Source organism: Acomys minous, assembly GCF_964271855.1.
Source record: "Acomys minous genome assembly, chromosome: 5".
In the NCBI taxonomy this organism is placed as follows: Eukaryota; Metazoa; Chordata; class Mammalia; order Rodentia; family Muridae; genus Acomys; species Acomys minous.
Genome location: NC_140494.1, coordinates 15,230,943 through 15,252,823, shown reverse-complemented (window position 1 = coordinate 15,252,823; position 21,881 = coordinate 15,230,943). Strand labels below are relative to the sequence as shown.

The 21,881-nt window shown below is 41.1% G+C and overlaps 1 protein-coding gene across 5 annotated transcripts in view; it reads left to right on the top strand.

The window, feature by feature from the left end:
* The window catches only part of NMT2 (N-myristoyltransferase 2), a 40,922-nt gene that overhangs the window by 16,003 nt on the left and 3,038 nt on the right, over positions 1-21,881 (top strand). For 2 of the 5 annotated variants that reach the window (XM_084781061.1, XM_084781064.1), the window contains exons 2-13: positions 2,840-2,975; positions 3,417-3,459; positions 4,936-4,985; positions 7,599-7,743; positions 11,199-11,317; positions 11,407-11,498; positions 11,603-11,719; positions 12,485-12,655; positions 13,723-13,831; positions 18,916-19,086; positions 21,216-21,383; positions 21,564-21,701. In XM_084781061.1, the coding sequence (XP_084637187.1) occupies positions 2,840-2,975; positions 3,417-3,459; positions 4,936-4,985; positions 7,599-7,743; positions 11,199-11,317; positions 11,407-11,498; positions 11,603-11,719; positions 12,485-12,655; positions 13,723-13,831; positions 18,916-19,086; positions 21,216-21,383; positions 21,564-21,701 (1,459 nt within the window). Of the gene's footprint in view, positions 1-2,839; positions 2,976-3,360; positions 3,460-4,935; positions 4,986-7,598; positions 7,744-11,198; positions 11,318-11,406; positions 11,499-11,602; positions 11,720-12,484; positions 12,656-13,722; positions 13,832-18,915; positions 19,087-21,215; positions 21,384-21,563; positions 21,702-21,881 lie in introns of all 5 variants that reach the window. The other 3 variants (XM_084781063.1, XM_084781060.1, XM_084781062.1) reach the window with 3 other exon arrangements.

Here is a 21,881-nt window from a genome sequence, read left to right as displayed (position 1 = left end):
CTGCTAAAGGTGGAGGACATTAATAAACTCTTGTTTCCTGCTGGTGAGAATGAAAATGACTGCAGTATTTAGAGGAGAGTCTTAATTTTGTTACCAACATACAAAGCATGGTCTTTGACCTAGCATTTCTACCTGTGGACAAGCCAGCCTGAAAGCAGGAAGATAAATTTGCTAAAACTCTTCTGCACCAACAGCCTTTCTTTTGTAGGAATGTTTCAGCAAGCCTGGCCAGTCTCCATGGTGGAATGCCTGCAGCTGGTGGGCAGTGAGGTAGCTTATAGAATCCTAGGAAACACTGGAAGTGGAAGGACAGAGTAGAGAAGGCTTCACAATTTTATTATTCCCGCCTGTGTTTTTGTTAGAAAGTGTTGTGAAAATGAAATTTTGATTAGCAAAAACACTTTAGTTAGCAAATAACTAGAAAAACTGTTGTCTGAGAGATGGTATTGTAAGGCTTTGTGTATACACTAATGGCACCTGAGTCTTGGACAAGTCAGATAAAAATCAGGAAAGAAACAGGGACAGATTGACTTACAGCAGTGGAGCAAACGTATAATGATAATCCTGATGTTAAATTTTAATTTACCCTCTAGGAAGTTTGTGGTAGAGTAAGCTTCAGTAAGTGAACATTTTTAGTCTTGTGTCTCTCTTTTTTTTACCTTTTTTCTTTTCCAGAATACAGAAGTGAAAAGGGTTCCAAGCAAAAACAATTAACCAATAATGTTTTTTGATGTGTACATAAGTACACAATGCTATGTTGTGCCTGTGAAAGTCAGGACAATTTGCAAGAGTCAGTTCTCCCTTCCCCTCTATGAGTCTCAGGGATTGAACTCAGGATGTCATGCTTGGTGGCAGGTGTCTTTACCTACTAAGCTATTTTACTGACACAAACAGAGGTTTTTATTGATTGAGAGAAAAATGTTTAATCAGAGAAAAATTCCTCAAATGTGGAAAAAGGTTTTTTCTCTTATTTACGATAAGTATTTTGATAGACTAGGGATATAAATCAGGAGCAGAGTGCTTGTCTAGTATGTGCAAAGTCAATAAATGACGAAGAAAGATGAATAGTGTTATACCAAAGAGGTATCTATAATAAATATTTTTATACATGTAGCTCTTTTTTAAAATTTCATTTAAGGGCCAGGCGTGGTGGTGCACACCTTTAATCCCAGTGCTTGGGAGGCAGAGGCAGAGGCAGGTGGATTGCTGTGAGTTCGAGGCCTGCCTGGTCTACAAAAGCGAGTCCAGGACAGTCAACAGTCAAGGCTACATAGAGAAACCCTGTCTGGGGGGGGGGGGGGGAGAGATGGTTTAATGCCTGAGTGTTTTGTTTGTATGTATGTATTGTTTATGTATATGCACCATATGCATGTCTGGGGCCCCAAGTGAACATTGGATCCTATGAAAGTGGAGTTAGAGGCAGTTGTGAGTGCCGTGTGGATGCTTCAAATCAAACATAGTTTCTATGCAAGAGCAGCCTGTACACTTAGCCTCTGAGCCATCTCTTTAGACCCAGGTATATCTTTAGGGGCTGGGTAAAAGGTGGGTAGTAGAACATGCTGGCGAGGATGTGGGGAGAGAGGAACACTCCTTCATTGTTGGTGGGAATGCAAACTAGTACAGCCACTTTGGAAATCTATCTGGTGCTATCTCAGAAAAATGGGAATAGGGCTTCCTCAAGACCCAGCTATTCCATTCCTTGGAATATACCCAGAAGATGCTCCAGCACACAACAAGAAAATTTGCTCAACCATGTTTGTAGCAGCCTTTTTCATAATAGCCAGAACATGGAAACAGCCTAAGTGTCCATCAATAGAAGAATGGATAAAGAAACTGTGGTACATATACACTATGGAATATTATTCAGCTATTAAAAACAAGGAATTCCTGAAATTTGTGGATAAATGGGTTGAGGTAGAAATGATCATAATGAGTGAGTTAACCCAGAAGCAAAAAGACTCAAATGGTATATACTCACTTATATCTGCATATTAGCCCAAGGGGCATGTCCCACGAAAGCCTTCAATTATCAGGAAACTGGGACAGAGGGGAGGACATTCTATTGGGACTCTAGATGAGAGAAGCATGGGAGAATGGCAAAGTAGAAGGATCCAGAGGGTCCTAGAAACCTACAAGTAGAACATTACGATAGGCAGATTTGGGCCCAGGGGTCCTGCTCAAACTGAGGCACCAGCCAAGGACAATACAGGCCGTAAACTTTAAACCCCTACCCAGAACCAGCCAATGGTCAGAACATTCTCCACAGTAGAGTGGAGAGTGGGATATGACTTTCTCACATACTCTGGTGCCTCATATTTGACCATGTCCCCTGGAGGGGGAGACCTGGTGGCACTCAGAGGAAGGACAGCAGGTGACCAAGAAGAGACTTGAGACCCTATGAGCATATACAGGGGGAAGTAATCTCCCTCAGGAACAGTCATAGGGGAGGGGAATAAGGGGAAAATGGGAGGGAGGGAAGAATGGGAGGATACAAGGGATGGGATAACCATTGAGATGTAACAAGAATAAATTAATTTTAAAAAAAGAAAAAAAAAGGTGGGTAGTAGAGTAATTGAATGCTCTTTGGCTTCAGTTAATCAATGTGGCTTGTATCTACAATTTTTATGTTTAGAAGATATCTGAGTGCCTACCATGTGACAGAGCAAGAACCACGTTTGCTATTGGACATCTCAACCTGATACTCATATCACACAGTCTGACATAGTTGTCCTTCACTGTACAGGTCACATGTTCTTCTAAGTAATGGCTTGTATGCAGTTCAGTTTTATATAATGACTCCCCCCTTTGGTTTGTTTCACCCTCCTTGAATTTCCTACAGAAGCCCTGGAGGAGATTTGGGAGCAAAAAAGAAAAAGAAGAAACAGAAGAGAAAAAAGGAGAAGCCAAACTCTGGGGGTACCAAGTCCGACTCTGCATCTGACTCCCAGGAGATTAAAATCCAGCAGTCTTCAAAAGTGAGAGCCTGTTTTCTTGCCACAGCTGTTTTTCCCAAAGCAGAAGAGATAGGTTTGGGCGGGATAGATGCGTAGCTAGTGTTTCCTATGGTACAAGTAACTGGAGATGTTTACAGCCTCCCTGAAGCTCACTGTGGCACCCGTATAACCAAGAGGTACATACTGGGCTTCTCTCTGTGTGTAGCCACCTCAGTTCTCCTTCTCTTTGTAGTAGTATGTAGATCATAGTCATAGAAGAAAGTCTCTGGGAGCCTGGTAGAAGATATTTTTTTGGTTTTTGTTTGTTTCGGTTTTTGTTTGTTTTGGTTTTTGGTGTTTTTTGTTTGTTTGTTTGTTTTGGTTTGTTTTGTTTTTGAAGTTACACTTAATCTGTGATTACTTTTAGTTCAGAAGATATTCACATTTTAATTTTTCTGGGTGTCTGTCTAATTACCTGCATAGCACAACGCCATCTGGCAGCAGATTTCAGCCGGAGCAGCCATGGGTAAGTCTTCTGTTGACTTTGAATCAGCCTGGTCTGCAGTGGCCATCCCTCATGCCATTGCCAAGGGTGGGGAACACCTCTTCATGTTCTCCCTTAGGACACCCCTATTACAGACCGAACTAGTTGTACACCTGGCTCCCGTGTTGGCAGTTGGCCTGCTGAACATAGAGCTAGTTGTGCTGAACGTGGATCTGTTGATGCCGTTGGTAGTCATCCCTGTTTATGGAGATCCTCCTTCCTACACGCAGGAGAACACATTCCTGGTGCTACAGGAAACCAGAGCCAGAGGAGCTGAAATAGAAACATAATAAAAAGGATGATTTTGATGGTTGTAGCTTCAAGTAAATCTTTCTGGGCAGGGTGGTAGCTCCAAGAACTGGCACTTGGCCCTGCTCCATTACTCACAGTGTACTGTATCTCTTTGAGCCTGTTTATCCTGGAAAGTCCATTTCTTCCCCCACATGGAGGTGGCTTTGTTTTCTAAAGTACAATGCACACGACAAAAGGCAGCACCTAAAAATTATGTGGATTTTAGGGGTTTTTTTTCCACATGAAATTTTATTATGTTATATAAATCAGTCTGTGGGTAGTTTTGATGTGATTGTACCTGGTTTATGTCTCTGAAAAGGATAGATGCTTGCCCCAGTTTGGCCCTGAGTGACTGTGAGGGAAAGAACAAAGTTGAGCCTTTCTCCCTAGCTTTCCTTTGGTCTCAGGTGATCATTGTTCCTCTAGACATAACTTCCAAGATAAATTGGGATACCGCCATCAGCTTGCAAATATTTTTCTCATTTCTCGGTGTTGCTTCAGCAGTAAATGCGTCACTTACCTGCAGTTGTGGGCAGCTCTTTGCTTCTACCATGCCATTGGCTTTTCCCATCCCTTTACTACCCGCAGGGATTCTAAGCACTTCCTTTCCCTTCTGGGCACTGTTAAGAAACTGCCTCCAGCTGAGCAGGAGGAACTATTGTTAGCATATATAGTAGAGAGGGGTTTTTTTGTTTTTGTTTTTGGATATTAGAAGCCAGTCAACAGTATTTTAATGTGGGCTTTTGCCCACCATTTGTTTTTTAAAAACTGGGGCACCCTTCCCCCATAAATACAACAGCTGTAGGTAATGTCATACTATTACATCTAGTATGTGTAATCAAGGATTAAAATTACAATGATACTTGTCTGGATTTTTAACAGATTTATGTATGTGGTGCTGGGGATTGAACCCAGGGCCAGGTGCATGCCAGGCAAACACTTTACCACCTGAGCAATAACCCCAACCCTTTCTTACAGGCTTTTTAGTGGCAGAAGACTTGGACAAATTTTTCCTAAGGTATTCAATTTAGAAAGTAATGGGCAAAAGATGTAGGTGATAATTTAGAAAACACATGTGGAAAGAAAAGGGAATTCCTGCCTCTTAGGTAGGAACATAATAGTGGGTAGTTAATTGGGGCTAATGCACATTCTCGCCTTTCTCCCCAGGTGGTGATACTATGGAAGGTGAATGGATAGATTTAAGAATGTATCATAAGGTGAGCGTGGTGGCGCCCGCCTGTAATCCCAGCACCCAGGAGGTCTAGGCAGGAGGATTGTGAGTTTGAGGCCAGCCTGGGCTACATAGGGAGACCTTGTCTCAAAAAAGAAAAGAAAAAAAAAACATTAATCCTAACGCTGGGAGTGTGGCCCAGTGGTTGAGCATTTGGCAAGCACAATGTATAAGATTTGCATTTAATCCCCAGCACCTCAGAAGTAACCACAAAGTTTAAACAAACAAACAAATTAGCTGAATTTCCTCACTTTGACATTATAGGTTTGGAAATTGTACTTACCTATTTTCAGAAAGCATTTAAATAGTGAGCATTGGATATAGATGTGTCACAAATAGCTGTTACCTGTAGCACAGCGTAGCACGTATAAACCACTCTAGTGTCTTCCTGGAGCTGCACCCATTGGCTCTTTGAGAACCAAGATGCTGCTTCATGATTGCTGCAAAGGAATTCACTATTAATGTGCCCTGGAAGACTTAACTATCAGAAAAGAGAAGTCACTGCAGCAAACTCAGCATAGGCTCTCTACACAGGTTTATTTTTAAATCCTGAAATCTGCTTTGCATTTTCAAGCCCATGTTTCTTCAAGTATTGTTACTTCAAGCAAATGTACTACCTTAAAGCTTGGTTCCTGTTGTAGGTCTCTTAGTACAGTATGCTAGAAGCTCAAGAGGTTATAATTCATCAGGTACTTAAAGTGTTGGAAAATGAAACAGATTCAAGCTTTTTTTTTTAATGAAAAGAAATTGGATGAAATTAAATACTTCACATGAGATTATGGATACAAAATCTATAGGCCAAAACAAAAATTTTAATTAAAACAGTTTACATATATGAGCTAAGAATAGCTGGATATGCACTATTTTGTTATAAGAATTATATTACATTTTAATATTTGTGCTTAGTCAAATGAACAAAATGGCTGAAAAAAAATGCAGATCCAAGTATTGTGGTTCATGCTTTTAACAGTTCCTACTTGAGAAGCCAATAAAGGAGGATCTCAAATTCAAGGTCAGCCTGGACAGCCTAGTGAAGCCATGTCTCAAATTAATTTTGTAAAAGGCTTAGAGTATAGCTCAGTGGTAGAGCATTGCTTATCTTATCTAACATGTGTGTGGCTCTGGGTTCAATACCTAGTACCACTCCCAAAAGTGAAAGAAGGGAAAGAGGAATAGAGAGGGAGAAGGATTACAATGGTTAGAACAGGAAAGTATTATCTTTTTTTTGTATGTGTCATTAAGATATAGCTCTATGGTTTTTGTTTTGACTAGTGCATAAGAGAAACAGCTTTCAGACTCAGGGGTAATAGAGCTGTACTGATGGGTGCTAAGTGGAGGCAGTACTGCATTGCCCTGCTCCAGTTAGATTTCACAGCTCTGTCTAGTAGATAATTTCAATGTCAGGAACCTATATAAACCCAGTAGACTAGGCTGCCACAGGGTAGACAGTGTTTTGTACTTCAAATGGAGAAAGAAGATTCCTAGATTATCATGGGCTTGCCCAGAGCATAGATTTCAGATGCAAAATTGAGCAGAAGTCTAAATTGCTGCTTATAAACCATGGAGGGTCCATTGTTCCTTTGCCTCATATCCAGCGGGCTGATACACAGCAAAGCCAAAGGGCTCTGAAATTTCTTCGAACCACTTCTAAATCACAATGCAAAGTATTATCTGAATGTTATCAAAACTCTTAAGCTCACTTATTTTATTGAAAAAAAGGGCCACTGATTTCCATATCCAATCCCATGCCCAGTGTCTCATTTTAAATGTAGTCTCAATTTCCATATATTATGAACTTTGAAGTATTTAAATAGATAGGGAATCTATAAGAGAAAACCAGAAATATTGGCTTTGAGAAGGGGATTTTTAGAATTTAAAAATATTGTCCACCTTATCGATAAGAATATGTTTTACCTAAAAACGAGGCTAGTTTTCCTCATTTGTGTTGGGAGAACAAGCAATGGGTGCCAAGGACCAGGATTTGCAGAGAAGCTTCTCTCCTGTCTCAGGGTTCTTCTAGTGTGAGAAGGGCTGGGTGTGGCCAGGAGGGAGCAGGGCAGGGGTAGTGGTTTCTTCTTAACCATTTCCTTCCCAGCGTAGCCCTAAGGTTCTCTTTTCTTTCTCTTTCTCCTTCCCTTCTAATCATCTCTTGTCTGTCTAGTTTCTGTTCTAGAAGTTGTTTCCTCTGCCCCTCCATTGCTGCCGCAGAGCATTAACGCTAACAGCACAACCGAGGCTCCTGGCTGCCTGGCTGCTGTGTGACAGTAATGCATGCCCTGCATGTCACTCTTTGCCTTCTTTTCCCAAAGGAACAGTGGGACCAGCACAGATGGGCGGGGTCCTGAAGCAAAGGGTGCTTCTGTGTACTTAGCATTCCCAAACTACCAGAGCCCCCCGTTGACACTGCAGCACACTGGTAACCTGTGACAGTGCAGTTGTTTCGTCTCAGCATATTCGCAGACAGCCTTCAGCAGGCTTCCAGGAGGTGGGGCAGTGTTTGGGAGTTACAGGCTCTGAGGCCAATACACACCATTGCCTTGTGTTCAAAAGTGGTATCAGCTTCCTCATATCATGTGTCTCTTTGTGTCTGCTCTTCTAGAATCCCACCATCCCTATTCAGAAGCTACAGGACATCCAGAGAGCAATGGAACTGCTGTCTGCATGCCAAGGCCCAGCCAGGAACATTGATGAAGCCACAAAACGCAGATACCAGTTCTGGGACACACAGCCAGTGCCCAAATTGAGTAAGCTCATATGTGTGCTTCTATGAGCCAGGGTGAAGAGACTTCACAGTCTTGAGTCATACTCTGAAAATAAACAGAAAAGCTGGTATCTGTCTTCTTAAAGTGTAGATACTAAGTAAAGACACTGGTTGTCAATAGCACAATTATAGCCTAATTGCTATTTTATTACATAATCCAATTTTCCCATATTTGAAATGTGTATTATATAATTTTTATTAAACTTTTCTGTGTATGTGTAATATAATATATAACACATTGTATAGTAGAAAATATGCTATAGATGATATGTAACAGTATATAGTATAATATATATTGTACATATATTGCACAGAAAAGAAATGGGTTTTCTTTTCATTATTCTTCACTTCTGAGGTTCATGAAGTTGTTTTCCCCTGTATACTGTATTTTTAAGATTTTTGCATTTTTATTGGATGCAAATTATTATTTTGCTTGCATCAATACATGTGAGCCATATGCATGCCTGGTGTTTATGGAGGCCAGAAAAAGTTAATGGATTCCCTGAAACTATAGTTATAAATAGTTTTGAGGGGGCTAGAGAGATGGCTCAGCAGTTAACGAGATCTTGACTTCTGTTGACAGTGGCTCACACCCATCTATACTGGGATCTGATGTCCTCTTCGGGCAGGCAGGTGTACCTGCAGATACAGCACTCATACACATTTTTTAAAAAGTAGCTTTGAGGTACCATGTGGGTTCTAAGAACCAAACTTGGGTTCTCTACAAGAGAAGCAACTGCTCTTAACTACTAAGCCATCACCTTAGCAACTCCCCCTCCACTTCCACTACATTAAAGTTTTAGCATTTTTCATGCCTCAGGTATTCTAAAGAACTCAGAAAAAAAACTTTCCTATAACATCTCACTAAGTGGATAACTGTATATTTCTTATCAGGATTCTGCACACTCTTGTGGTATGCCAGTTCCATATCATGGGAGTTAGGGTGCCCCTTGGAAGTACAGGCCTTTGTGGGCTCTGTTCATGTAAAGAATTATAACAGTTTTGTTCCTACGGCCAGAGTTGCTCCATCAAATCCCATTTAAGACTTTTCCCAATTAACTTATTATAGACATAATTATTTCTCTTTCCCATTTTGCATAGGTGATCTAATCATCATGAAAGTATTCAAATTACATGACAGTGTAAAATGCCCTACTAATGCTTAGAACTTGTGCATACTTACATTTTGATTATTTAGGTTTCTAACAGCATAGAAGGGGTCATTTGTCACCTAAAACTAAGTAGCCAGTTATATATAGATAATCTATTTTGTCATTATAACTCAAGGAGTAATGTTTTTCTGAAACATTGAAGTATTAGTCAGTCATATGTTTTCTGGTCCTTTCCCTTCTCTCACATACTCACCCCAACAGCTTGAAAAGAGAAAGAATTGGGCTGGAGAGATGGCTCAAGGTTAAGAGCACTGGCTGCTCTTCCAAAGGTCTTGAGTTCCATTCCCAGCAACGACATGGTGGCTCACAACCATCTATAATGAGATGTGGTGCCCACTTCTAGCATGTACACTGTATACATCATAAATAAATCTTTAAAAAAAATAGAGTAAGAATGTAAGTAGGAGAGAAAGGAAGAAGAGTGGAGAGGTGGAGTGACCCTCAGTGGTAAAGCACTTGCTTAGAACACGAGGAGCCATGGCTTCATCCCTTGCATGGGGGGTGGGGGTGGGGGGCTGCTCCTTATCTTTCAACTTGTCTGGTAATAGAGGAATATTCCTCAGAATGAGTTTACGAAGTCTTTAATGACACTGAGTTGAGTGAGTATTAGCTGAAAGGATCTAGATTTATTAATTTCAATGAACTAGGTTTAGCTGCATGTGGTTCACCAAGATGCTTTCTGGCCCCAGAGAAGAAGACACCTACTCAGGGCTCCTTTTGGAAAGGAATGCCTGGGGCTCATCCTGCTTTTCACAAGGTTCTCAGAATGCTAGAGCTCTTGGAGGCACCTCAGTTCACTCAGGGGCTGTATCTGGTGATGGAGCCATGTTGTTGGGGAAAGGGAGGCCTGACAGAATACATAGAGACTGGCTCTCTAGTTCCATTTGTCTGGGAGGTAGCACAGTCCCAGCCATACACACTTGGCTTTCCGATTTGCATGCATGAGCTCATCTTGTAAGAACCAAGCATTAAAAAGGCTTTGTGGGGACACTGTAAATGAATGGCTGGGAATCGGGACGTGGGCTTCCTGGAGGAAATCTGAGGAGCTGATGCAAGTAGAAGGAGTCTGTGACCAGATGTACTGGACCCTAAGGGTCTACTCAGCAGATGGTAAATGCCAGGCACAGCACGGGGCACAGGTCAGAAAGTGATACTGGGAAGTGGGACAGAGGTAGAAAGGATATGTAAGGTTGCTTATATCTCTGTCATAGCAAAAAAAAAAAAAAAGCTTTAGTTGTTGAAAGACAATGTGAGAAAATGATTGTGGGCTTCTGAGAAATCCCCAGGATCTGATATCATGATGACCAGAGGACAGGGCTCAGCAAAAAGGAATGCCCTGAACTAGGACAAACCCTAGGGTCAAATGCTGGAATATTGGGAATAAGGAGTGATGGGGTGCAAGGCAGGCTAGAGCCACAGGGAAATGCTTGTATTTATTCCAGTTACAAGATATTTAATGTAGACAACGAATTGGAAAAAAGAACTTGAGGGCTGGGCCAATAGTTCAGTTTGTAGAGTGCTTGCCTACTATAAACCAAGCCTTGGGTTTGATTCTTAGCACCTCATCAGTCAGATGTGGTACATGCCTGTAATCCTAGCACTCAAGTAGAGACAAGAGGATCAGAAGTTAAAGGTCATCATGGGCTACATAACAAGCTCATGGCCAGCCTGGCACACACAAAACTGCTCCCCAACAAAGAAGAGTGGGAGAACTCAGAAGCTACTAGAGTGGACTGTAGTACAGGCTACATGGCTAGCATTAAAGGTGGGGGAAATCATTTTGGGTTTTGCTCGTGGAAGGGGTCAGAGGTCACGATGGCTTCCACATCCTCAGTTCATGGAGAGGGAGGGAGGGAGAGAGAGAGAAATTGATTGATTGATTGGGTGTGGGTGGGTATTTTTAAGGCTGTTATGTAGGCTTGCATCATTTGTAGCCGTGGTGGTAGTGTGTAGCCTGTGACCTAGGATGAGGCTGAGAAATCACCATCATTTTATGTCATTAGGTGACATACAGTTCCTCCTTTGCTTTAACTGATAAAATGACAGTCCAAAGGATTCCACAATAATAATGTGTTGTTTATTACTACATATGATTATTAGCAATGTTAATTAATGCTATTGCTATATTAAAAAGCCATGTACTAAATAGCTACAGTGGCTATTGTTAATACTTAAAGTATCCTTTCACTTCTGCTGCTGACCATTTGGGATTGTCAGACTACTATGAGATGTAATAACCTCTCTCTCTCTTTCTGTTTTTCTCTAGATGAAGTCATAACATCTCATGGTGCAATTGAACCGGACAAAGACAATATCCGCCAGGAACCGTATTCTTTGCCACAAGGTTTTATGTGGGACACTTTAGACCTGAGTAATGCCGAAGTGGTAAGAGTTTAATTCACCACCTGCATTCACACACATTGTGTCTAAGGTGCAGAGCACCTTACATACAGGACACTTGTTTTGTCTTGTAGCTGAAGGAGTTGTACACATTGCTGAATGAGAATTACGTGGAAGACGATGACAATATGTTCCGCTTTGACTATTCGCCTGAGTTTCTCTTGTGGTATGCCTGGCTGGTCATGGGCCATTGATGGATTGTTGAATCGGGTCTTGTTTTGTTCCTGTGTTCTTGGATACTAACTAGTGTGTTTATCTTCTCTACCTCAGGGCTCTGCGTCCCCCGGGCTGGCTTCTGCAATGGCATTGTGGAGTCAGAGTGTCTTCAAATAAAAAGTTAGTAGGTTTCATAAGTGCCATTCCAGCAAACATCCGAATTTATGACAGGTATGTATTAGGGCCTATGCATGTGTGTGTACCCTCCAAATTATAATTAAACCAGGTTTTTAAAAATTACACAGTACAGAGCTAGGTGACAAAGCTTGGTAAAAAGTGCTTGCTATGCAAGCATAAGGACCCATATCAACAGCCAGGTACTGTGATACATACCTATAATCCTGGACTTGGGGGAGCAGAGACACTAGGGCCTTCCTACTTGGCCAAATTACCTAAATCAGCAAGCTCCTAAATGCATACCTCAAGTCAGGGCTGAGTTTTCAGGTTCTGGGAGGCTTATCTTTGAAAGTGTCTGCTCTGTCTGATCAGGGGTCTCGGAGAATCTGTATTACGTGATGGCACCATGCTGTTTCTACACTGGGCTAGCCGGGAGGTGTTTGGGTGGGTGGTTGGGGGAGGGGTGTTTTTTGTTGTTTTGTTTTGTTTGCTGTAATTCTATATATGTTATAGGAAAAATAAATATAAGAACTTTTTGAGGCATATCTGATCCAGCATTGAAATTCCAATAATAGACCAAAGTTTTAAATTCTGATTGAGATCAAGGAGGCCACGTCTCCTGGCCTAGAGTTGATCATTTTGGCAATGGATATAGAAAATGGTGTCCGGTCTGAACTTGTGAAACGCCTGCACAGTTCGGTAGTTTTCCTGAATATTATGTTACAGAATGTTTTCCTGGTCTTATTCTTAGGAACTTTATGAAAATGTTGTCTTGCTTTTTTTTACCTGTGCTTTGATATTGTCACATCTGTTTGTCAGTGTGAAGAGGATGGTAGAAATCAACTTTCTTTGTGTCCATAAGAAACTGAGATCAAAACGGGTAGCCCCAGTGTTAATTCGAGAAATAACCAGAAGAGTGAACCTAGAAGGAATCTTTCAGGCCGTGTACACTGCCGGAGTGGTTCTTCCTAAGCCTGTGGCCACATGCAGGTAATGACATCACACAAGCATTGGTGGTTTTTCCTTTACCAGATGCAGTGTAGGCCATGCTGGAATTGTTCTCCTGTGATGTAATCCACAGGGATTTGGGCTTGGAGGAGATAGAAGTTTATTAGTAGCTGAGTCAAATATTCTGCTTATCATATAGCTCTTTTGGGTATTAAAAGTAAAATTTTCCCAATAATGATGCTGGGTAAATTTATGTTTTCTATTTCTACTCCCTTTGAAAGAGTGCCATCTGTGCGTGGGGAAACCTATAGCGGTGTTGCCGTCTTGAAATATCCATCCAGTGTCACAGTTTTCTTTCAGCGTTTAAGCTCAGTGCAGCACTGCTGAACAGCTGTGGAAACCTCACACAAGTCCAGGTGTGCCTGGTGGCTAAGAAAGAAGGCTTGAGCTATTTTTCTGACTTCATAACTAGCCAGGCTCTCAAAGGGAATATAATCAGACTGTTATTGGACTAACCTGCTTTTAAGACATTAAAAAATTATCTGCCTCCACAATTTCTCTTGACTCAAGTAGGACTAAACCTGAAGTATATATATTATAAAACTATAAAATTGCTATAATGTGCTAAATTATTACATTTGTAGATAAACATAAAAATGGGTATCACAGGACTATTTCAGTACATATAATGTATTATTACCAAAACTGGACTCATAAATTCAAGGACTTATTCAATATTAGTTTTCTTTGGTGGGTATCTCCTATAACAGATACTGTTTATTTTGCAGGAACATCTTCATGATCTTAAACTTCTTGATTCACCTCACATAAATCATGAGGCTCATTAAAAATGTACATACCTCTTATTAAATAAAACAAAATATTAAATGTAATATTCTTCTTTAGAGGAAAAGATGAAAGTCCACAAACTTCAAAGGAGCATAACTAGCAACGCAAGTCAATTTTATGAATCAGGCTTATTTTTCTTTTTTAAATCTTCAAACTAATGCATAGGAAGGGGACCAGCATTCATCACTGCGCATGGCACAGCAAAGTATTAAATAGATGCTCTGGAACAGCTAAGGCAAAGTGAAAACATTGTCTTCCAGGTATTGGCACCGATCCCTAAACCCCAGGAAACTGGTGGAAGTGAAATTTTCTCACTTGAGTAGAAACATGACCTTACAGAGAACAATGAAGCTTTACAGACTTCCAGATGTAAGTAAGGGGGGGCATGCATGACTTTCTGAGCCTGCAACCACTGACATTTTTAATGCTGAAGTGCAGTCTTAACATCAGACTGATGTTGTGTGCTTGTCTGGGAAAGGAGAATGCTGCAACAGGAGTGGATAGTGTGGGACTCCAGAGCTAGGAGAGCGGGGGTTCACTCAGTGAAGTTCATGGTTTAGAGTTGTATGTGATTTAATCAAGTCAAGGAAGTTGTGCATTCTTGATTATTGCCCCTTAAGTAATAAGGAAGCAAAATCCAAGCTGCCCCTGATTTCTTAACATTATAGAACTCAGGGTTCGGGTTTAAAGAAAAGTTGGGAGGTAGAAATAATATTGTATTCAGTTGTTCTCTCCTTTTTCTTCCTAGCTTAGTTTTTTTTTTTTTTTTTTTTTTAAATAAACTCTTTAGACAAGGTTTTGTTTATGTAGCTCATGGTGGCTTAGGACGGCTGTATAGACTAGGCTGTCCCCAAAGGCTAGTATTATAGGCATATGCACCAGTCTTGGAAGTTTCCTTGTTTTATTCTGTTTGTATGGTATATATAGTATGCACATGTTCATACGTGTATGAGTGATCAGGGCGTGAATAGGCATGTGAAGTCAGTGGTTGATGTCAGTGTCTCTCTGTCATTCTCCATTTTATTTATTGAGGCAGGGTCTCTCACTAAACCCACATTGAGTAGTCTAGTTAGCAAGCCTACCCTAGGGTTCCCTAATTCTGCCTTCTGAAAGCTGGGGTTACAGTTGGGCGACCAGACCCATGTGGGTACTGAGAATCCAAACTCCAGTTCTCAGGTTTGTACAGCAAACACTTTATCCGCTGAGCCACCCCTTTCCCCTTCATCTTTTTAAACTACTAGATTCACAATATGAAATACTGTCTTAGTATTAAAAAATTAAATATAGTTGAATAGTATATATTGTGTATCTCTTGCTGATTGTCATAAACTGAGCAACTTCAAGCAGTATGTTTAAGCTAGTCATAGTGGCACATTCCTGTAATCCTAGCACTCGGAAGACTGAGGCAGGAGAATAGAATTTGAGGCCAGCCTGAGCTACATAAAGGTATACTGATTTAGGACTAGAAAGATGGCTCAGCAGTTAAGCACACTGACCTCCACATGGTAGCTCATGCCATCTGTAACTACAGTCCCAGAGGATTTGATGTTCTCTTCTGGCCCCTGTGGGCCCCATGCACACATAATATATATATAGGCAAAACACCTATATACATTAATTAATACACTGTCTTCTTTTTTTTTAGATTTATTTATTTAGTTATACAATGTTTTGCCTACATGTACACCAGAAGAGGACACCAAATCTTTCTGTAGATGGTTGTGAACCACCATGTGGTTGCTGGGAATTGAACTCAGGACCTTTAGCATTTAGCAGCCAGTGCTCTTAACCTCTGAGCCATCTCTCCAGCCCAAATACACTGTTTTTATAAAACACCATGCACATTTATTTTCATACGGGTTCTGAGGGGCAGGCACCTCTTAACTAAATCTTCTGCTTCTAGCCATGTAGGTGTCAGTCAGCGAGGGCCAGAGTTTTATACAAATTGACCAGGGAAAGATCCACCTGAAGGCTCACAGGATTGTTACAGGATTGGCTTGCCTTCTGGCTGGTGGGCTGAGAGCCATTTTTGCTTGTCAGCTACCACAGGCTGTTCTCGGTTTCTTGCCACAGGGTCTTCTCCATAGGGCAACCCATAGCCTGACAGCTCAGTCATCAAAGTCAGCACGGACAGTTTACAGGAGGCGTGTGTCAGCTAGAGGAAAACCATAGTGCTCACTGTGCTGCCAAGTCCTAAGAGGCCTCCAGTCACTACTGTTGATTGCTAAGCAGCTCTCTGTATCTGGTACAAATAGGTCACACCAGGCATGAGCTCTAGGAGGTGGACTATCCAGAGACACTCTCAGCTACTACAGAGGAGAGCTTTAGTTTGATGTTGTGCTGTGTGTAAATTGAAACTAAAAGTACCCATACCTTATTTATTTATTTATTTATTTATTTTTAACCAGGTAAAAATGCCATTCCACATTAGTCTCTCAGGTCTCCCTGTATTAGGCGCAAAGCAGTCTAGCTTATTTGTAAGGAAAATACTCACATGGAGGATGCCTAAAATGGAGTTATTTTGGGATAGTTAAAGTATAAAGTGCTAAAAAATACTTTGGACTAACTTGCCCTTTATGTTTTTTATACAAAAATTAATCTCATCAATAACAAAGTTTAGTAAATGGCTTTTGTTCTAAAAGCAGACTTTGACGTGTCCCTCTGGAGTGCCCATTGTTCTTCAGAGGATTGACTTTCTTGCTGAGTGAGCTTAGGTTTAGAATATGCTTTTACATAGGTAATTCAACTTACTCTCACAACCTCAAAACTTAGTACTTCTTATTCCTTTCATACACAAGAAAAACCGAGGCTTCGGAAGTTGCCACATAATCCTGGCCCTAAAACCAAAAGGGTAAAACCTGTGATGTCCTGTCCGTAGGCTTCAGAGATTCCTTCTGCTGCCTGCTCTCATGTCCCCGTGGGGTCCCATGGCCCAAGCACACAAAATGTGCTACTGTGCAGTCGTTGCCATGCAAATGGGAACAGAAAACAGTTCCCGAGGTCCTGTGCTCTAGATGTCTTCCTTCTTTTTCAGGTATAAGAAGGAGGACTGAAGAGTAGTCTAGTTTAATTCTATTGCTGCAAAAAAAAATTAATTTTTCTTGCAGTTCTTGTTTTTGTGTCTTAGACATAGACTTCTGAATCTAGGAGCCAATATGTATTAGGCCAACATTATGCTAGAGAGTAAGCCTTTAATACACTAGCCTAAGCAGTCACAGTTGCCATGGAAACACAAGATAGACATGTGGAGTCTGCTTTGTAGGAGCAGAGCTGACCTGACATTGACTATGGCTGCTATTCCCAAGAAATCTATCTCCCTATGTCTCCCTACCCTTCAGTGTACTTGATTATTTGAAGTTGAATATTTCCAAACAAAGTTGGAGGAAGGGGGATTAAAATAAAGAATTTTAAGTAGATAAAAGCAGGATTAATCACCCAGTGTGTCTGAGCTTTGTCCTGTTAAAGGGATGCTCTTGCTAGGACACGTTAAAGCATGTGGTGTAGTTTCTATTGAATAATACTTGATGATCTTAGTGCTTAGGAACTCCTTAATCATATAAGTGACCATAACCATTGCCCCCATCTCTGCTCTGGAGTCTCTGCATGCTCAGTCAGCTTGTGCTGTGTAGGTTGATAGGTAACACTTGTTTTTCAGTGGAGCTCCTAGTTTCCTTACACATTTACACAAGCTTCAGATTACATGGATTTAAAAAAAAAAGTAATCCATACTAGTTGAGGCTGGGACAGTATCTGACTGAGATACATAATTTACATAGGAAATGTAACATGCTCCCATTAACTAGGAAAGCTTCTTTGATCTACGTTTAATCCCCAGAAAACACGACTACTTTATACAGTTACACAAAAGCATCCTGTTTTTACTGCAGTTTAGGTCTTTCCACTTACAGCTGAAGTCAGCTGTGGAGCTTCATAGCTGAAAATAATCTTGTCTTTTGCGTCTCTGAAGCAGGGCCTCGTGTGTGCTGGTCACACATTATACACTGAGCAATGTAACCAAGAGAAAGTAATTTCTTAAGTGATTGCAGCAAATATACACACTTTAGATGGCTTTGGTCTTTAACTAGCATTCTGAAATGCATATTTATTTTACTTATTTCCAGGTAGGACTGGACATTTCTTTTTGCAGTACTTGGATTTAATCCAGGTTCTTTTATACAGTAGGCAAGCATCTTACCAGTGAGCCATATCCTCACAGAGACTGGATGTTTCTAACATTAATTAATAAAAGTATGAGCTGTTTATTCAGTGTTGGAAATACAGTTCTCCTACTTTAGATAATTGAATGATATAAAGATATAGGATGTTCTGTATCTTTTTAAAGACCATGTACCCCCATCCTTGAATGGTTTGTTGTAAATGTTCAGCTGAAAACTCCTGGGTCTGTTTGTGTAAAGTATGCATTGCCAGTTTTCCTGCTTTCCCCCCACACTAATCTGTAAGCAGTCAACACGGTTGATCACAGAGCCTTGGAAACCCCTAAGGCTGATCGCAGCTGCCACTGAAGATAAAGCTGGTTTTCTCTCTTGGACTTCTGTGTAGGCTCCTTCAGACACTATAATGATCTAATTCTAGGTTTTGTTTTTTGGAGTTTGTTTGTTTGTTTTACTTATTTAGTTGTCTGTGTGCACATGTGTGGTGGAAGTCAGAGGACAACTTTGTAGAGTTGGTTATAGATGCACACGACTACATCTGGCTTTTATAAGAATGTGGGTTCTGGGGATTGAATCTAGGTTGTCAGGCTCTCCGGCGAATGCTTTTATCTGCTAGGTCTTCTCCCAGGCTCTAGGTATTTTTACTAGGCATATTTACAAGTAATTGAGAACAAAAAAAGCATATTAGTAGTATTTATGCTACTTACTTCCTAAAATTATCCAATTTTTTTCCAAGGGGAAAAAGCATAAAGTTTGATATTCCATATCTGCTAAATTCTTGGTATATAAATCAGCTTGTCATGTTCCATTTGATTTGTTTGGATAAGAAGATAGGACACACTGCTTAGCAGCTTTATCTTTGTGGGAGCGCATGTCATGCATTTGCCACCTGCACAGGTGGAAATCAGAGGACAGCTCGTAGAGTTGTTTCCCTCTTTCCACCATTTGGTTCCCCAGGGATGGGACTCAGGTTCTCAGAGTTGGCAGTAGGCGTCTGTGCTTCCTGGACCATCTCAGTTGCCCAGATTGGCCTTGAATTCACTGTGAATTCCAGTCAGGCCTTGACCTTGCAGTTAACTAACATGTCTCATCCTCTTGAAGAGCTAGGATTCTGTAGGCCCAGCCACTAAGAACTGGCTTCACTGTGTACTGCAGGGTCTCCAGTTCTAACAAGCTCCCTCAGGCAGTGCAGGGCTGTGGGCCACACTTGAGCACAAAATAATTTCACTTTATTTTTCTTCCATTTAACTTCTGGCTTTGGTTTGTGTTCCTTCTATCAAGGTTACAAAGACTTCAGGCTTGAGACCAATGGAACCAAAAGATATCAAAGCAGTCCGAGAGCTAATCAACAGCTACTTGAAGCAGTTTCATCTGGCTCCAGTGATGGATGAAGAGGAAGTGGCCCACTGGTTCCTCCCCAGGGAGCACATCATTGACACGTTTGTGGTGGAGGTAAAATGATACGCTAGTCCTGAAAACAGGTCAAAGCTTCTTTGAGGAGGATCATAGTGTGTCCATGTCTTTCCTCCATGACTCAGTGCTTCTGCTAGTCCTGCTATAGCTGCACACAGGCCTGTATTGGAGCATTTTACTAGTTACTAAGGGGGAGTTAGGGTGCTTTTCTGTGCATTTGCTCTTCTCATTATGAAAAGCTAATAATAGTGTCTCGTCCTAGATAGCTATGTTTCAGAATTTAGTATTGTTTTGCCTTTTGTATAAGTGGCTGGGTCTGAACTGCCATTAGATAAAGATAAAGCCACACATTGAGCCCCTTAACTTTCTTGTTCAAGGGAAGGAAGGACAAGGAGCTGTCTAGACACTGACCACTGCGTAGATGGAGCTAACAGGTGTTTCCAACCCTATTTTACAAAGCTTGGGATTGGTTGTTCAGATGCTGTCTCACTTGGAAGCTCATGGGTTGAAGTGAGGTGGAACAGAAAAAAATGGAATTTAGTTTAGCAAGCAATTTGGAAGACAGTGGAGAATGCCAATTAGAAGTGGTTCTTAGAGTTTGCTTACATCACTTGTGATCAGAACTGTTACTTAGTGCTTTCAGGTATTGTCGGCCATATAAAAACTAATTTTTCTCATAAGAATTAGTGAAAGAATAATTTCACTTTTTTTTTTTAAATTGTAGGCCCTTTCCTTAGTTTTGCTTTCAGTTAATTGTGGCATAGTGCCTTGACTGAAGTATATGAAGAAGTTATTTCCTATGAAATACTGACGGTTTGAAAATCAGTGGGTACTTAACCCTTTTTATATAATTGTTGGTTTTTTTCCTCTTTGCAGATGGGAATCTCAATATGTAGTCATACTTGGGCCTACTGTGTCACTCAGGCTGGCTTTTAGAGTCTTTTTATTATTATTATCTTATGTGTATGGGTGTTTTGCCTATATGCATGTTTGTATATCACATGCATGTCTATGTCCTCAGAGGCCAGAAGAAAGCATCATATCCCTTGGAACTAGAGTTACAGGCAGTTGTGAGTTTCTGTGTGGATGCTAAGGATCAAACCTGGGCCCTTGGAAGAGCAGCCAGTGCTTTTAGGCACTGAGCCATCTGTCCAGCTTCTGGCTTTAAACTGATCCTCCTGCCTGGTCTACCAGAGTGTTGGGATTACTAATATGCACCACCATGCACAACTATTTTCAGATTAGGAATACTGTTATCTGAAACCTTATCAGTTTTCTGTTGAACTAAAACTCATTGGTATGTCATCCCCTACCTCTGTCCTCTTCCTCCTCTTTCTGTGTGCTCCCTCCTCCCAACACAATCTTTGTACACACTAAGCAGATTCTCTACCACTAACTTAATGTCTGCTTCTTTGGATGAAGCTTACTTATATACAGTTGTAACATCACACATTGTCCGCTTGGGAAATACTCATTTACTGGGTTACACAGATCTTTCAAATATTGACATTTTGTTAGATAATATTTAAAAATCACTGTCATGGATAAGACCTTTGCCATCAGAAAGATTTAAGATACCACATGGTATAGGATATGATGGGGTTTTTTTTTCTTTTGTCCCCCTTCTTTAAAACTTCAACTTAGACCTCAAAAGTGCAAATGTTATTGGCAAACAAACCTTGCCAGTTTTTCTTTCCCTTAAGTAACCAGCTCTCATTTACATCTAAGACAATGTGCCAGATACCAAGGCTGAGTGGCCATGTGCTTTGAAATGGTCTTATTCCCCACTGGGTAGCCAGCTTGGCATGCCGCCCTGTTTCCTCCTGACAGCAGCCTGTGTACATGCTTCAGTGTGGGTGGAGAAGGTAGCCTGTGTCCTCAGCCTGGACGGCTGCAGGCCTACTTCTGTCACTGTTCTTCAGTGACTGCTCAGTCACCTTGGAGGAACTTTGCACTTAGGCAGCTTTAGAAGAGCTTGCAGTTTCCCACTAGCACTTTGGCTAAACTTTTGACTCTGTCCACTTCTACGCCCTCTATGGGCTCAAACTGGGTTACCAAAAGGATTGTTTGTTGTTTGGACATAATGTTGGGTGTAAGTCACAAGTCAACATCAGTTGACAGAATGTTATAGGAAACACTGACTATTGTTGCTTACCTCTGTCCCTCAGAGCCACAGTGGAAAGCTAACTGACTTCCTGAGCTTCTACACGCTCCCCTCCACGGTTATGCACCACCCCGCTCACAAGAGCCTCAAGGCTGCCTACTCCTTCTACAACATTCACACAGAGACACCCCTGCTGGACCTCATGAATGATGCGCTCATTATAGCCAAGCTGGTGAGTGTCAGTTTGCTTTTCATACTACGTGGTTCTCCTTAAGTAAAACAATTTATACAGAAAGGTCCCCACAAGAGCAGTGTGGCTCTTAATCAGCTCCCTCCCCAAGCTGTAGAGGAATGCTGTACAGAAATATATACTACCTTTAGTATAATAAACTTTTAAACTTTAAATTGGCAGAAAGGATTTGATGTATTCAATGCACTAGATCTGATGGAAAATAAGACCTTCTTGGAAAAACTCAAGTTTGGTATAGGAGATGGCAACTTACAGTATTATTTGTACAACTGGAGGTGTCCAGGAACAGACTCTGAAAAGGTGAGTGAGCTTAATACAACAGTCCCATACCAGCGGGCTTTATCTACTTCTAGGGAAGAAATGAGAAACTGTAAATGGAATCAGTTAATTCAGACAATTCCATACTACTTTAGGATGGAGGGGGCTTTTATTACTCTGTATGTGTGTACACATTGCCACAGCATATATGGAGATTAGAGG